Source organism: Mustela nigripes, chromosome 11, assembly GCF_022355385.1.
Source record: "Mustela nigripes isolate SB6536 chromosome 11, MUSNIG.SB6536, whole genome shotgun sequence".
In the NCBI taxonomy this organism is placed as follows: domain Eukaryota; kingdom Metazoa; phylum Chordata; class Mammalia; order Carnivora; family Mustelidae; genus Mustela; species Mustela nigripes.
This window is the reverse complement of record NC_081567.1, coordinates 21,366,088-21,381,793: the sequence shown is the minus strand read 5'-3', so window position 1 is coordinate 21,381,793 and position 15,706 is coordinate 21,366,088. Positions and strand designations below refer to the sequence as shown.

The 15,706-nt window shown below is 53.7% G+C and overlaps 1 protein-coding gene across 1 annotated transcript; it reads left to right on the top strand.

The window, feature by feature from the left end:
• The first annotated feature begins 400 nt into the window (after nt 1–400).
• On the top strand, nt 401–15,546 carry ERN2 (endoplasmic reticulum to nucleus signaling 2). The gene is made up of 22 exons (XM_059415138.1): nt 401–647; nt 2,190–2,295; nt 2,637–2,670; nt 2,919–2,991; nt 3,946–4,018; nt 4,181–4,288; nt 4,515–4,616; nt 5,538–5,802; nt 7,753–7,831; nt 7,916–8,063; nt 8,175–8,296; nt 9,170–9,325; nt 9,590–9,755; nt 11,887–11,971; nt 12,119–12,308; nt 12,385–12,484; nt 12,577–12,779; nt 13,940–14,087; nt 14,186–14,313; nt 14,891–15,014; nt 15,096–15,163; nt 15,246–15,546. Exons 1-22 carry the CDS (start codon nt 552–554, stop codon nt 15,450–15,452), a joined length of 2,781 nt encoding a protein of 926 aa, XP_059271121.1. The 5' UTR covers nt 401–551; the 3' UTR covers nt 15,453–15,546.
• The last annotated feature ends 160 nt before the right edge of the window (nt 15,547–15,706 follow it).

Below are 15,706 nucleotides of genomic sequence, written 5' to 3'. Positions count from 1 at the left end.
TGCCGCCCTGTCTGGTGTCGAAGGCATAGGAGACTGTGAGTTCTGCAAAGACAGGTACTCTATCTCTCCTGCCTCCCAGACTGCTTAATAGGTCAATATTTATTGAATGAATGAGTCCATCAGTTCATCCATACTCCACAGTCTCTCAATGAAAGATGTCCTAGCACAGTAACAAAGAGCACAAGCTCTGAGGGCAGACGTCTGACCTTGAATTCCAGTGCCCAGCCTCTGCTTTTCCATCGGTAGTGCTGGGACCGTTGAATTACGGGGAACGGATGCGGAGCGCTTGGTAGAGTACTCCGTGCGCGGGACCATCTGCATGAATGGCCTCGGCGGCTAACCTCCCCCGCACTCTCTCTCTAGCAGAGTGACTGGGGGTGCCCTTGTGGTGTGATGGGAAGGGCAGGTGGGGCGGGGGTGAGGGGGAAGGGCGGGACACCAGCTGAGCGTGCGCCCTGGCTACTGTGTACCAAGTGGCCCAGCCCAGGGTGGAGTCTCCTCCTACCTAGGCAGGGTCCTTGCTGTCCCCTGGAGGCGCTGAGGGACCCGCCATGGTGAGTGCAGCTGGGGGCTGCGGCCCATGGCCCCCGCTCCGCCTCGGGCTCCTGCTCCAGCTCGTGGCGCTGCTCCGGTCTCCAGGGCCACAGGTGAGACATGGGGCGGCTGCAGGACCTCCAAGTTCTGGGCCTCGGACTGGGGGCGGGGGCAGCTGCTCAGCCATCGGGTTGAGGGTGGGGAGTGAGGCCACAGGAGGCGCCTTCCCCTCCTCCAGGTCCAGAGGGCCTCAAATCAGACCCTGGCCAGGAAAAGCCTCCTAGGTTTGAGGGCTTGCCAGGTGCCCCCACAAACACCCAGCTGGAGAGATGTGCCAGCGTGGAAAGGCACTGAACAGGTGCCCCCTTCTGCAGTGTGGGGGTGCAGGTGGAGAGAACAGCCTGGACTGGGTGGGGGGCCTCCTAAAAGTCCTGGGATCCCTGGTGGAGACACAGGGTCCACTTAAGTGTCCTCTGTCGAGAAATTCAGGTGGTTCGTGGCCAGTCTCCCTTATCCACACCTGGACCCTGGGTTCAGAACATCGGGGATAAATAACTAGGAGTTGTGGGGATCAGGTCCTGTCCTGCTCGCAGGTAAGAGTCCAGTTGTGCAGAAATGCAGGAAGAAGGCAAAGGCACCCAGAATAAACTCGACGTGTTCAGTCTGCAGTCCCCAGAATGGCAGACGGCATCGTGGTGGGTTCGCTGTTCACGCCGGACCCCTGCCCCGCATCCCGCTCTGGGTCCACCCGTGACTGCCGAGTAGGAATGAGAGACCAGGGTGGCCAGAGCAGGTGTTTCCAGAAAAAAATGAGAAAAGCTAGAAAAGAGAAAAATTAGAAATCTTGATTTTAAAAAATGGAAATAGTTCCAATTGTAAAAATGGTTAGCTAATCAAAAACAAATGTGTAGGCATGAGGATGGTCAACCCACCTCAGCTGTGGGCAAGCTGTCTGCAGCTTCTTCTCAGACCAGAAAACAGGCTGCGAAAAGAGAGGGGCTAAGAGGCAGTTTTCCAGCTCACCACCAAAACCACTGGCGTAGCTCCAAACCTGAGGGTCCCGGAGCAGGATGTGGCTTTTGCAGGGGTGTGGCTGGGCCACCCGGATGTTAGGGTTCCTGCTGGGCACTCAGCCTCACCCTGTTTGCTCAAGGAGGGGCTAGAGCAGGTGAGTTAGCCCAGCAGGGGCCCGATGCAAGGGAGCTCCAGCCCTCCCTCCCTTGGCTGCCCCCAAGCCTTGGTCCAGAGGACCCCTAGGGCCTGGCACCAAAAGCAGCTGGATTGGTCTGGGGAGGCAGAAAGGGGTCATCCCAAGAGAGCCAGACAGTGTGGCAAATGAGTAGGGGACCAGGCCCTGTAATCAGAGACTTGGTGGTTTAAGTACCCGTTCTGTGTGGTCTTAGGCTCATTACCTACCCTGTATAAGTCTTAGTCTCTTACACAGTGCTGGGGACAAGAGCACTGGTCTTATTGGGAGGCTGTGAAGTCCTCTCATAAAGGCCCCCAGTCTTCTCTAGAAAACCAGAAAGCATTGAGTGGTGGGGAAGGGGAGGGACTTTAGAGAGCCCCCCAGCTCCCATCAAGGGGGGAGCCAGTCATGCTTCCTTCTTTGTCTGTCCCCTTCTGCGAGAAGGTGACTTTGTTTCCCACTTCAGGTCCAGACCCTCAGGCCAGAGAGCCTCCTGCTAGTGTCCACCCTGGACGGAAGCCTCCACGCACTGAGCAAGCAGACGGGGGACTTGAAGTGGACACTGAAGGATGGTGAGCAGGGGGCAATCCCCTTCCTTCCTTGGACCTGTGACGTAGAAGATAAGTTTCTGGGATCTAGAATCCAATAAGCCGGTGTCTGCAGGCAACTGGACCACTTCCCAGCTGTGTGGCCTTGGGAAAGACACTTCCCCTCTCTGAGCCTCCATGTCCTCACCCATAAAACAGGGCCAAGGGTGATGACCCTACAGAGCTCTTTGGGAGGATTAAATTACATGCAGACGGATGTTTGGCTCGGTGTCTGGCTCACACTTAAGCACACAATGAACAGGAGCTAGGCTTATCAGCGGGGAGTTGGAAGAGGTTACTCATGTTTCATGTCCCTGTGCCTGCAGATCCCGTCATCCAGGGGCCAATGTATGTCACCGAGTAAGTGAACCCGCGGTCTTTGAAGGAGAGGGGGTCTGGGAGATGCGGAAGCCACGGTTGTGTGGAGGGAGTTGGGTGGAGTGGGCATGGGGGTTATGTTGGAAGGAAGGGAAGAGTTTGGCTGTGGAGCTCTGTGGTGCCTCCCACAGGGTGGGCTCCTACTAGCTGGGAAGGTGGAAGGAACTGGGGTATCCATGAACCCAGGGGATGTGTGTCTAACTCTCCCCCTGTTCTCCTCTGCCCCACAGGACAGCCTTTCTCTCAGACCCAGCTGATGGCAGCCTGTACGTCTTGGGGACCCAGAAACAACAGGGATTAATGGTGTGTTTCCTACGGTGTTTGGGGTAGAGAGAGAGCCTGGGCTTCTGTTAGCTGGAGCACTGAGGGGGCTGCATGGTTGGTGTCTGAGGGTCCTGCAGGGGGCTCTCTGCAGAGGGCCTCCTGCAGAGGGCATTATGGGAAGGCTGTCCAGAGGCACCTGTTGAAAGGGGGTGGTGGGAGCAGCAGACTGTCAGGCCCCTGAGGGCATTACAGGGCTTCTTCAGAACGCTGGGGGCTTCAAGGGGGAAACTTCCATCAGTTAGCTTTTACCAAATAAATAGTCACCCTGAAACTCAATGGCTTAAAAATACCAGCCGTTGATTTAACTCACCATTTTGTGGGATCAGTTTTGGCTGGACTCCGCTGGGTGGTCTTGACTGAGCTTGCTCCGGCGTCTGTGGTCAGCTGGATGGCTGTCTTTCTGACAGTTGGTTGGCGGTCGGCAGGCTTCTGAGAGGGACAGCTGGGCCAGGCATCGCTCATCTCATCAGGAGAGCTTGGGCTGTCCACGTGGTAGCAACAAGGGAACCAGAGAAAGGGCAAGGCCAGTGCACAAACCCGTGTCCAACTTTGCTTGTATCACCTTCGCTAACGTCTTGCCAGCCAAAGCAAGTCCTGTGGCCAAGTGCAGAGTCAAGCGGTGAAGAGATAGATTCCACTTGGTTATGGACATGGCTGACAGGTCACCTTACAAAGGGACATGCACACAGGGGAGAGAAGGCATTCGTCTTCCACAGCAGGACTCTGATGGGGGCTATCGAATAGCACTCTGGATTTGTCCCAGGGAATGGGGTGGAATGTTTGTTAGAACTTTATCCCATCGGAAGCGTGCTGTGTGACAACAGCCAAGTTACTGACACTCTCTGGGAAATGAAAATGATACTGATTGCCTCTAGTGAACAGGTTGTACGTGTTTTTCTGCTCTTTCTCTTTCCTGGAAATGTTCCTTCTCAGAGGCTGCCCTTCACCATCCCTGAGCTGGTTCACGCCTCCCCGTGTCGCAGCTCTGATGGCGTCTTCTACACGGGTAAGCATCTCTCCAGCCCGAGGGAGCATCTCTCCAGCCCGAGGGTCCAGGTCCAGGAGAGGACCTCGTTATGGGGAGTGGGGGACAGCTGGGTATAGGACAGCAGGTAGCACACCCTGTCCCAGGCCATCTTGAGGGCTGGGCCACTTTCCACCTCCATAGGCCGGAAGCAGGATGCCTGGTTTGTGGTGGACCCTGAGTCAGGAAAGACACAGATGACACTGACCACAGAGGGTCCCTCTACCCCACGCCTCTACATTGGCCGAACACGTGAGTCATGTCCCAGTGGTGCCTGGCATTTGCTTTCCAAGTTGAATCCTGCCCAGTCAGTCTGCAAACATTGCCCTGAGCTGAGGGGACAGCGGTGACCCAGACAGATTGTGATCCTTGCAGACTCTGGCCTCCAGGACGGGTGCACAATGACATTCCCTGGGGTGGGTGTGGGAGGGATATTGCACAGGCATCCGGTGGTCACCCTGCTTCTGGGCATTCGCAGAGTACACAGTCACCATGCACGACCACCGGACCCCGGCCCTGCGCTGGAACACGACCTACCGACGCTACTCGGCGCCCCCTATGGACAGCTTGCCTGGAAAATGTGAGTGCTGCCTTTCCCTGGCTCCAGCTTTTGAGCAAGTTCTCCGATTCAGGGAACACTTACCAAGCCTCACCACATTCTGAATGACACGCCCTTCGTGGACGACCCTAAGTGACCCCCCTCAACAGCCAGACCCTCCTTTACCCCGAGCCGGCTGTCTTTAACATCCTCACTCCATACTCCAAAGGAGCTAAGCCAGGTAACCCTGTGTGGCCCCTGTTGTCCTGAGTGACCCCAAGCAACCCACAAACACTCTGATGGGTCCTCACTGACCCTCAAAGTTGAACAACTCCCAAGAGATGACCCTAAGTGAACTCCCCCAAGATTAACCTCCCCCGGGTAATTCTGACCACCCCCTTGATATCATTACCATCCCATCCAATGGCCTGGGTGACCTTACAGGGGTCCCCAAGCCACCCTTTACCCCGACTTCATTTTGCACGGAACCCACACAAGTAACCATAACATACCCCAACTGACACCCCCAGGGCCCCTGACTCTTCCCCTTCTCACCCAACACGACTCCCAAGTGACCCACATGCCTCCAGACCACCTGATCATCTCCTGGGTGACCTCAATCAGACCATGGCTGACTACTCCACATTCTAAGTGACCTCTCTCAAGTGACCTGGACTGAGTCACACACCTAAGTCAGTTCTGGAGGACCCTGTCTGACCCCCATATCTTACATAGCTCCCCGGTTGACCCTGACTGATCCCCTGATGGATCAAGGTGACCCGATACACTCTGACTGAGCTTCCCATGTCCTTCTAACCCTCCAGGGGAACTCACCTGACCCCCACACATGTGGGTGCCCTCCTGATGGCCTACCCTCCGAGGAATTCCCCCCACCCCCCAAGATGCTCTGAGATGCCTCAGGTCAGAGCTCTTGCCCACACCTCCCTGGGGTCTTTCTTGCAGACATGAGCCACCTGGCATCCTGCGGGATGGGCCTCCTGCTCACTGTGGACCCAGGAAGCGGGGTGGTGCTGTGGACACAGGACTTGGGCATGCCAGTGATGGGAATCTACACCTGGCACCAGGACAGCCTGCGCCAGCTGCCCCACCTCACGTTGGCTCGGGACACCCTGCATTTCCTCGCCCTCCGCTGGGGCCACATCCGACTGCCTGCCTCAGGCCCTCGGGACACAGCTACTGACTTTTCCACCTCAGACACTCCACTCCTGTAGGTGCCCATCCCTGGGGACTGGGGAGGAGCCCCCTGGGCGGATTGGATGTTTAAGCATGACACACCTATACAGCTGAACCAGGAGCCAAAATATTTCAAACTGGTTATTTACAAAACTGATTGGCAAATAATCAGTGCCCAGTACCCCCCACAGTGTCCCCAGGACATTTGGGATCGCCTTCTATTTGCCAACTCTAGGGCAAAATTGGCCTACAGGGGGCCTCTGGGTCTCCACTCCAGTGAATGGATGGTGCTTGTTCTGTGTGGCAGGTGCTGTGCCTTAGTGACTGTTAAAGGCACTTTTCCCTTTCCCTACAGTACTGAATGCTTTAGAGTCCCCATCTTAGGGGACAAAGAGACAGGCTGGGAAAATAACGGATCATCCATTCATTCAGTACACAAATATTAATTGAGCACTTACTGTGTATTAGTTACCTGTCAGGCTCTGGAAGTACAATAATACAGCCTGTGTTCTTACCTACAGAGATCTTACAGTCTATTGTGGAAGATGGGTGTGTAAGAGGATAATCGTAATAGGTATGATAGAGAATGATAAAAGAGAAGTATAGATTTGCCATGGGAATGTATAGGAAGGTTACCTAAATTGAGACTGGGGGCAGGAGGCAGTCCTGGAAGGCTTCCTGGAAGAAAGGACATCTAAATTGAAACCTGAAGGATGAGTAGAAAGCGAGAGAGAGAGCGAGAGAGAGTGAAACCGAGCATGCACATGGCAGCCAGGGAACAGAAATTAAATAAGTCTGGAACATAGACCTGAGCATGGAATAAGGTCAGAGGGTGTTAAGCAGGGATCTTGTAGGATCATTGAAATGTTTGGACATTTTCTCCTAAGGCTAAGGAAAAGACATTGGATGGTTTTAAGCAAAAAAGTGATTAGATCATCTTTTCATTTTAGAAAGACAACTCTGGTTGCAGTGTGGAGAACATCATCGAGTGGTAGAGCAAGGAAGTGTCCATGCATAGAATACTGCATTAGTGGGGCGCCTGGGTGGCTCAGTGGGTTAAGCCGCTGCCTTCGGCTCAGGTCATGATCTCAGGGTCCTGGGATCGAGTCCCACATCGGGCTCTCTGCTCAGCAGGGAGCCTGTTTCCTCCTCTCTCTCTCTGCCTGCCTCTCTGCCTACTTGTGATCTCTGTCAAATAAATAAATAAAATCTTTAAAAAAAAAAAAAAAAAGAATACTGCATTAGTTCAGACATGAGATGAAGGCCCTTTGGAATAAGGTGGAAATGCTAGAAATGGAAATGAGTGGAAAGTAAGAGATATAAAAGGGGAAAAACAGTAAGAATTTGGTGATCAGGGAATTTGGCGGTTGTGGGCAAGGAATCAAGGTCTGTGAGCAAGTGCTCAGGTTTCTAGAAGCACATAAGTGCTGTCCTTTTCAGAAGTAGGGAGCTCTAGAGGAGGAAGGGGATGTAAGGAATGAAGTGCCAAGATACTTAGAAAACTGAGCTCTTGATAAAGGTCTGGGCTAGACACAGATTTAGAAATCGTGACTCTAGAGTTTGTATCTGTTAGCTTCTGCCACATAACAAAGTACTCCCAAAACCTAGAGCTTAAAAACAATGAACATTAGTTATTTTTCAAGATGCTGTGAGTCAGCTGGGTGGTTTTCTGATGTGGGAAATCTGGTGGCTTGGCTGAGTCTGGATAGTTTAAGATGACCTCTTTCAACTCTATCATAATTGGTGGAATATTTGGCCTAGGGTGTGTCAAATGAGGTCCTCTTGTGCCCCAGCAGGCTAGCTGAGCCCTTCTCAAGTCACTGCTTATGATATATTTGCTATTGTCTCATTCTCCAAAGCAAGTCACATGGGTAAGCCCAGAGTCAGTGTTGGAGAGTACAACACAAAGACACAGGTACAGTGGGAACTGAAACTACCCACCACCATCACTCATCCTTCTCCCCTTTCTCTTCCCCCTCACTAGGATGACACTGTACGTGGGGAAGGATGAAACTGGCTTCTATGTTTCTAAAGCACTGGTTCATACAGGGGTGGCCCTAGTGGTAAGAAGGGGTCTCTGAGGGGGCTGGAAAGAGGGGATGGGGTAGGAGAGGAGCTCCTTCATGACTCTCTATCTTCTGCCACAGCCTCGTGGACTGACCCTGGCCCCCATGGATGGCCCCACCACAGAAGAAGTGACACTCCAAGTCTCAGGAGAGCGGAAGGGCTCACCTAGCACTGCTGTCAGATATCCCTCAGGCAGTATAGCCCTTCCTAGCCAGTGGCTGCTCATCGGTGAGATTCTCCTGGCTCAAATTTTGAGTAGATGAAGGGCCTATGAGCCCTGCTTCTGAGCTGGAAGGCTGATGTCACCTTCAGCCAGCTGACCTTTGCTCTGCCCCTTAGGATACCATGAGCCACCCCCAGTCCTGCATACCACCATGCTGAGGGTGCATCCCACCCCACAGAGTGGGACTGCTGAGAACAGACTCTCAGAAGACACACAGGCCCCCACCCTCTTCCTGGAGGTCAGTGCTGGAAGGGCAGAGGACATGGTGGGGCTGGGGGGCTTGGCAGGTTGGGAGGGCAGCTATTGGACCTTTCCCTCAGGCTTCTAGGAGTACATCTGGGCGTGGGTCAACTGACATCACACAATCTCCTGGAAGAAAAACATACATATATGTTGTTATTGCCAGAAACCTATTAGAAGTATCAAAGGATATTGGTTATCTAAATTGTGAAATAAGGATCACAGTTCTAATTTCTCAGTGTATAAATTACAGAATATTTCTCAAGGAAATGTAAACAGAAAAACTACAAGACCATGCTCTACTGGGAGAGGGTTGGGCAAGAATCACTAGTGGTTCAGGGTTAGAACAGCCATGACCTGCTCCCTCTCCCTCTGCCCCTACCCCCACCCCACTCTCTTTCACTCTCAAATAAACAAATACATCTTTAAAAAAAAAAAAAAAGAGAAGAAGGATGGAAGGAAAAACAACAACAACAACAACAAAAACAAACAAACAAACAAACTTTTTGAAAAACCCTAGCCATGAGGTGGAGCAGTAATTCTCAAATCTGGTTGCTTGTTAGAGTAACTGGGAAGCCCACTCAGTCCCCACTGAACTGGAGATGGATATCTGAATTTTTTGGTGATTTCCCAAGAGTATCTGTGTTTTTTAGTGATGCCAAAGCTTCCTACCCCCAGTCGCCCCAGATGCTGGTCACCAGCTAGTTTTGGAAGACCATGCTCCTGGGACACCATGATGCTTCAGCACCATGGAGAGCACCCAGACTCCTGCCCGGCATCATACTGGGTGATGGAGAAGGGTTAGGGTTTCTATAGTAGAAGGGTTAGGGTTTCCATAGTGTGCTAAGAGTGAAAGCTCCTTTGTCCTCAGCTCCTGAGCCTGAGCCGTGAGAAACCTTGGAACCTGGAGATGCATCCTGAAGAGAAAACCCCAGACTTGTATCCAGGGCTGGGACCCCAAGACCTGTTGGCAGCTAGCCTCACTGCTGTCCTCCTGGGAGGATGGATTATTTTCCTAATGAGGCAGGTAGGTCTATCACCCCTGACCTCAAATCCGTCTTAAGGTTTTCCTTGGGGGAACCTTGCCCCTCCTCTCCAAGACCACTCAGTAGCTCTCTCTCTCACCCAGCTCTGATTCTATCCCCTGTCTTTCTCCCAGCAGCTCCCTGGGCCTCTGCTACTATGTTCTGTATGTTCTTGGTCTGGTGCCAGGTTGTCTCAGGCACGACTGCTGGCCACCACCACAGCAGGACCTGACCACGGCTGAGTCCTCTTGTGCCCTGTATTTCAGCAGCAACAGCTGGTGGAGAAGGAGCAGCAGACCCTCTTGGCACCAGCAGACCATCCTCACATCTCACAGAATGCTCAGCCCCCACCATCAGGGGCCACCCCCCAGGGCCAGAAGAAGAGCCTTCCAAGCCCCTCAGAGCAAGCCCAGGCAGTCGAAGAACCAGAAGGTGAGCTTAAGTGAACAGGAAAGGGCAGAGTCAGGCACAGAGAAAAGATGGGGCAGATTTAGCTTCAAAGTTGTTTATTAGAAGTCACTATAGTACAGTGCTTAAGCCTGAGTAATAAGAGAGGATTTACAGCCTCTTAGAAGTTACAGCCTCCTAGAGTTAAGCACTCTAGAAATGTCTGCCATCATTCTTTGTTACCTTCAAGGACTCTCCAGCACAGACAGAACTGGGTATAGATCTAACTCCACTAGCTGTTCACTTTGACAGGTTGCCTTCCTCCTCTGAGCTTTGATTTTCTCATCTGTCAAATGGGAGTAACAACACCCACCTCACTGTGTCACCTCATTATGAGAAGTTACCGGTATCATTATTATTAAATCAGTCTTAGGTGACGGTAATAATATTTGTGTTAGTTTAACATCATAGTTGGTGCTGGTACCAGTAAATTACCTAAGTCTAATTTTTTTCCTTTGTTTCTCTCTTTAGGACTTTTTACTTTTAAACATTTCTCTTTTGTCAATTAGACCTTATAAATTAACTAGCCCTTTCAAGCTCCCCCTAGTATCTGAGGATGGCCCCAGGGGGCCTTTTCCATGCTCTTTTTGGTCAGCCAGGCTATTTCTCCTACTTCTTTGGCTCTGGGCTGGACTGGCCTTCAGTCCTTTGCATGAGCTGCTGCTGGCACCTCCTGATCTCTGCTCAAACCACTGCCTCATGCTGTTGTCCCCTTAACTCAGGCTGAAGTCCGCCCCACTCTTGGCCTGATGCTTCGGTGCTGCTCCCCACATCCACTCTATTTACCCTGCCGCTGCATAGACAGAGCAGCTCCCCTTCCTGAGGGGCTGGCTCTTCTCGCAGGTACCCACCGTACCTGCAAAGGTGCCTGAGCCCCAAGGGGTTGCAGCTCTTGTCATTTTACTGGCCCTGGGGGGGGGTTCCCTTAATACTCACTCCCTGCACCCTGAAACACTCGTCTCCTGGTCTTCAGACTCGAGTTGGATCTTTCCCCAGACAGGCCACACTCCATCTTTTCCCAAAATGGCTCTCGTCTAAGCACCCTATTGTTCTTCTTGAGATTGTGCTCCATTCGCCCCTCACCACCAGAGTCCGTCAGAGCCCAGCAGCTCCGTCCCTGCCTTCTGAGCTTCCCATCTGTGTCTCCAGGCCCTGAGTGCAGCCACTCCTGAGGGTTCCGGGTACACAGATCTACGTTACTGCCTGTATCTTGAGGGATGAGAGTGAAGTTTTCCTAAAATAATCCAGAGCAATGCTAAGGAACAGCTCGGTACTTTTCTCACTGATCTTGGTGCAGATTCTCATTTGCTTTTCCTAGAGCTAGATGCAGAAACAGAAGTGGGCAGCCCTTCCAGAGTAGAGTGTTCTCGGGGCTACCACACTGTACAACTCTTGGGGCACAATGTATGTTTATCTGTATGCATGATGTCCCTTGGAGCTGAGCAGGGCACAGCCTGGCCAGACATGCATGGGTCGTTGTGAGGGGTGTCTCACAAGCTACCCAAAGGGAAGAGCAATAACTGTCCAAGCCTATAGACCTCTGCCTGCCTGCACCAACCCCATCCTTCTTATTAGGAAACCAAGGCATTCTGGGGGCTCCCTGGTCCCCTAGAACAAACTCTGGGACAGCTTTGCGTCCAAATGCCCGTTGCTGCTCTGTCCTATCCTGGGGGGTCAGCCTTTCCTGGAACTGCACTCACCCTCACCATACTGACAGTTGCCAAGCCCACCTTCCTATCTGAAGCCAATTCCTCAATGAAAAGGGTTTGTTATTAACTGGTGGAGGTGGAGAGAGTGGCAGAGGAATTAAAGAAAGAAATATGGGCAGAAAATGCCAGAAGAGGGAGAAGGATAAGGAAGATAATATAGCAGCCATCGTGCACACAGATGAGAGCAGCGTAATCTATCGTCACGCTGTGTGGGATCATCAACACGCGTCCCACTTTACAAATGAGAAAGCCGAGGGCACAGAGGTTAAGTCACTTCCCAAACACACACAAGCAAGCGGCAGCCCCAGGCTGGGCATGAAGGGTGGGAGACCAGAGAAAGGTGGAGGCGGTGGTGGGTCTGGACTGAGCGGCCGCCCCCTGAGACTGTGCCTCTCCTCTCCCCTCAGCTGAGCAGCTTACCGTGGTGGGCAAGATTTCCTTCAACCCCAAAGACGTACTGGGCCGGGGGGCAGGTGGGACGTTCGTTTTCCGGTGAGTAGGTAACCAGAAGCTGGGCTGGACATGTGACTCTCACAGCACTTTGGGGGTCCTTCGGCGGGGCCAGTCTTTCAGAGGCTCCCAGAGACGGGTACAGAAAGGAGCCTTTTCCTTCGACTCTTCCTTCTCTGAACTCCCCAGGGGCCAGCTGGAGGGGCGGGCAGTGGCTGTGAAGCGGCTGCTCCGGGAATGCTTTGGCCTGGTCCGGAGGGAGGTCCAGCTGCTGCAGGAATCGGACAGGCACCCCAATGTGCTCCGCTACTTTTGTACCGAGCGGGGACCCCAGTTCCACTACATTGCCCTAGAACTCTGCCGGGCCTCCTTGCAGGAGGTAAGCCAGAGCTCGCGGGCGGGGCGGTGGTGGCGGGGGTCCCAGGTTGCACAGTGGTGCTCTGTCCCCTCTTCAGTACGTGGAAAAACCAGAGCTGGAGCGCTGGGGCCTGACGCCCTTGATGGCGCTGCAGCAGCTGATGTCCGGCCTGGCACACCTGCATTCCCTACACATAGGTAGGCCCTGCCCCTGCCTCTGCTTCCACCCTGCCCTCCAGCCCTAGCCCTGCTTTTCCCCACAGCCCTGCTCAGCTCTGCTCTGCTCTTAGTGCACCGGGACCTGAAGCCGGCCAACGTCCTCATCGCTGGGCCTGATGGCCCTGATGGCACAGGCAGGGTGGTGCTCTCAGATTTCGGCCTCTGCAAGAAGCTGCCTGCTGGCCGTTATAGCTTCAGCCTCCGCTCGGGCATCCCCGGCACGGAAGGCTGGATGGCCCCCGAGCTCCTACAGCTCCTGCCCTCTGACAGTCCTGTGAGTCCTTCCCTGGCCCCATGCCTCTCCTGCTGTGGTCAAGCCTATTTCTTCATCTGCAAAGTGGCGTAGTTCATCCCTTCTTACCTAGAGCAGTGGCTCTTATCCAGGGACTATTTCACTGTCCAGAGGGCATTGGGCACTGTCTAGAGACACTCTTGGTTGTCACACCTGGCAGGGGAACCAGTCATCTGGTGGGTAGCGGCCTGGGATGCTGCTAGACATCCTACAATGCACAGGACAGTGCCCCATATTTTGTTGTAGGGAGGTGCAGTGTTGGAGCATCCGGCCCCAAATGTCAATAGTACGAGGGTTAAGGAATCCTGAGCTAGAAAAGGGTTTTCAGTCTGCATAGTGCTGCAGAATCATTGGCAACCTTAAGAGAGTTAGAAGCCCAGGCCCCACATCCAGTGATTCTGACCAGACTAGCCTGGAGCAAGTGATTCTAATAGGTAGCCAGGGGAAACCACTGGTGTCCAGGGTTTGGGGAGCACCAGAGGAACAAATATAGTTGAAGCCCAGAGAAGTGTCTGACCCCCAGAAGCCCCAGGATTATGGATTTCTGAGTTGTCAGTGTGTGGGTGGAAGATAAAATCGTGCACACAGATGAGAGCGCAGGAAAGGTCAGTCGCTTGGCAAAGCCACGTCTAAATCATGAGAAAGCAGGAAGTGGCCACCCGGAGACCCAAGGACTAAAGGATCTGATGTTATGAACTTGTACAGATTTTAATTAGTGGCCAGTATTTTAACTTTTGGGAAATTCCACATAACAATCTTGATTTTGGATCCTTTGGAAAAATCACAGCTCTGCATATGGGAGAGTCCCCTGGAGACCATAAGGTCTCACTGCCGCTTCATTCCCTCACACCCGGTCAGCCTCACTCGCTTCTGTTACCTGCTATGTAGGCCTGGAGGAATGCAGCTTGCACACGTGCACTAGCAGCTCAGGAGGGCAAAGATTTTGGACAAAAACCGTGGGCCCTTTCCAGTGGTGTAGAAGGCGGGAGGTCTCAGGTCGAGGAGATGGTGCTCAGGAAGCATCCTTGAGTTCTAGTCTGAACCAAAGCCTTGGCTAACATAACAGCTTGTGGGAGAATTGAATCTGGCAGGCTTCCCGGAAGCAGAGACTGCCTCCTCATGTTGGTCTCTCTGGCCCCCAGACAAGCGCAGTGGACATCTTCTCTGCAGGCTGTGTGTTCTACTACGTGCTTTCTGGTGGCAGCCACCCTTTTGGAGAGAGTCTTTATCGCCAGGCCAACATCCTTGCAGGGACTCCCAGCCTGACTCACCTGGAGGAAGAGGCACATGGTGAGGGGGGATGGGGCCTGGCAGGGAATGGAGGAAGCAGGGCATGGGGCTGGGCGGGCCTGAAGCCATCCCCCCCGACTCTCCATTTGCCCCTACAGACAAGGTGGTTGCCAGGAACCTGGTGGAGGCCATGCTGAGCCCCCTGCCCCAGGCCCGCCCCTTGGCTCACCAGGTGCTAGCCCACCCCTTCTTCTGGAGCAGAGCCAAGCAGCTCCAGTTCTTCCAGGTCAGAGGGAAGTCTTGGGGATGGCCCCAAGTTTGGGTACTGAGTGATAAAGAGAAATCCAGAGTGGCTGGGAAGAGACTTGTCTGCCTGTTCCAGAAAGCCCAGCTCCTTCTATGAACCAAACTTGGGCCTAGGCACCTATACGATGCCATGCCGGCCCTCCACGGTCTGCTCACAACCAGACTTCCCAGCCCCAGGCTCCACCCCACACCCCTACCTACCCCCAACCCCCCAGCCCCCCATAACACATGCGCCATGCCATTCAACCCTAGTTGTCACCCATGCTACAATGGTACCCAGATAGCCCATCCCACTTGTGTGACCTTGAGCAAGGGACTTGGTGCCTCTGAGCCTGCTTGCTCATCTGTAAAATGAGGACAAGAGTACCTACCTCACTGGTTGATGAAGACCTAGCAGGTAACATGGAGACAAGGCACTGGGAAGCTGTACTCGAGGGGCAACAATCCTTTCCTAAATCAAGAAGCTTTTGCCGTTTTGCTCCCCCAAGCCATAGTACACTCCTGGGCCTTGGCCTCTGAAACTGGTCATAAGGCTCAAGAGCTCTGTTGGATCCTAGGACGTCAGCGACTGGCTGGAGAAGGAGTCTGAGCGAGGGCCCCTGGTGGCGGCGCTGGAGGCGGGGGGCTCCGCGGTGGTCCGGGGCGACTGGCACAAGCACATCTCTGTGCCGCTCCAGACAGGTAGAGGCCGGCCTTGGGCTGGGGCTGCCAGAGGAAGGGGAATCCAGTGGGGGCAGCCTTGCCAGAGTTTCCTGCCCACAGATCTGAGACGGTTCCGGACATATAAGGGGACGTCAGTGCGAGACCTGCTCCGTGCTCTGAGGAACAAGGTGTGCTCTAGGGTCTGCGTGGGGCCTGGGTCACAGGGCATCCTGGTCATGGCTAAGCAGGGCCCTCTCGCCATTCCTCCAGAAGCACCACTACAGGGAGCTCCCGGCGGAGGTCCAGCAGGCACTCGGCCATGTCCCCGACAGCTTCGTCCAGTACTTCACGGCCCGCTTCCCACGGCTGCTGCTCCACACGTACGGTGCCATGAGGAGCTGTGCCTCCGAGAGCCTCTTCCTGCCCTACTACCCACCGGCCTCAAGCGCCGGGAAGTCATGCCCAGCCGGGAGGTGAGGCCGCCAGACCAGGAGTGGGGTCCATGGCTGAGGCCAGCCTTGGTGGCAAAAAAAACCTGGTAGAGTCTTGGCAGCCCAGGGCTTCTGGAGCAAAGTCGTGTCCAGAGCCCAGAAACCAGGCACTCTCAGGGATTACAGAAGAAATAGAAGATTCACATGTGTTTAATATATATAAAGCAAGGAAAGGACAGTCCCAGATTCAAGAGCAGTATTCTGTACAATGCATATGGTGGGGCTGAGGGGCAAGGGGAA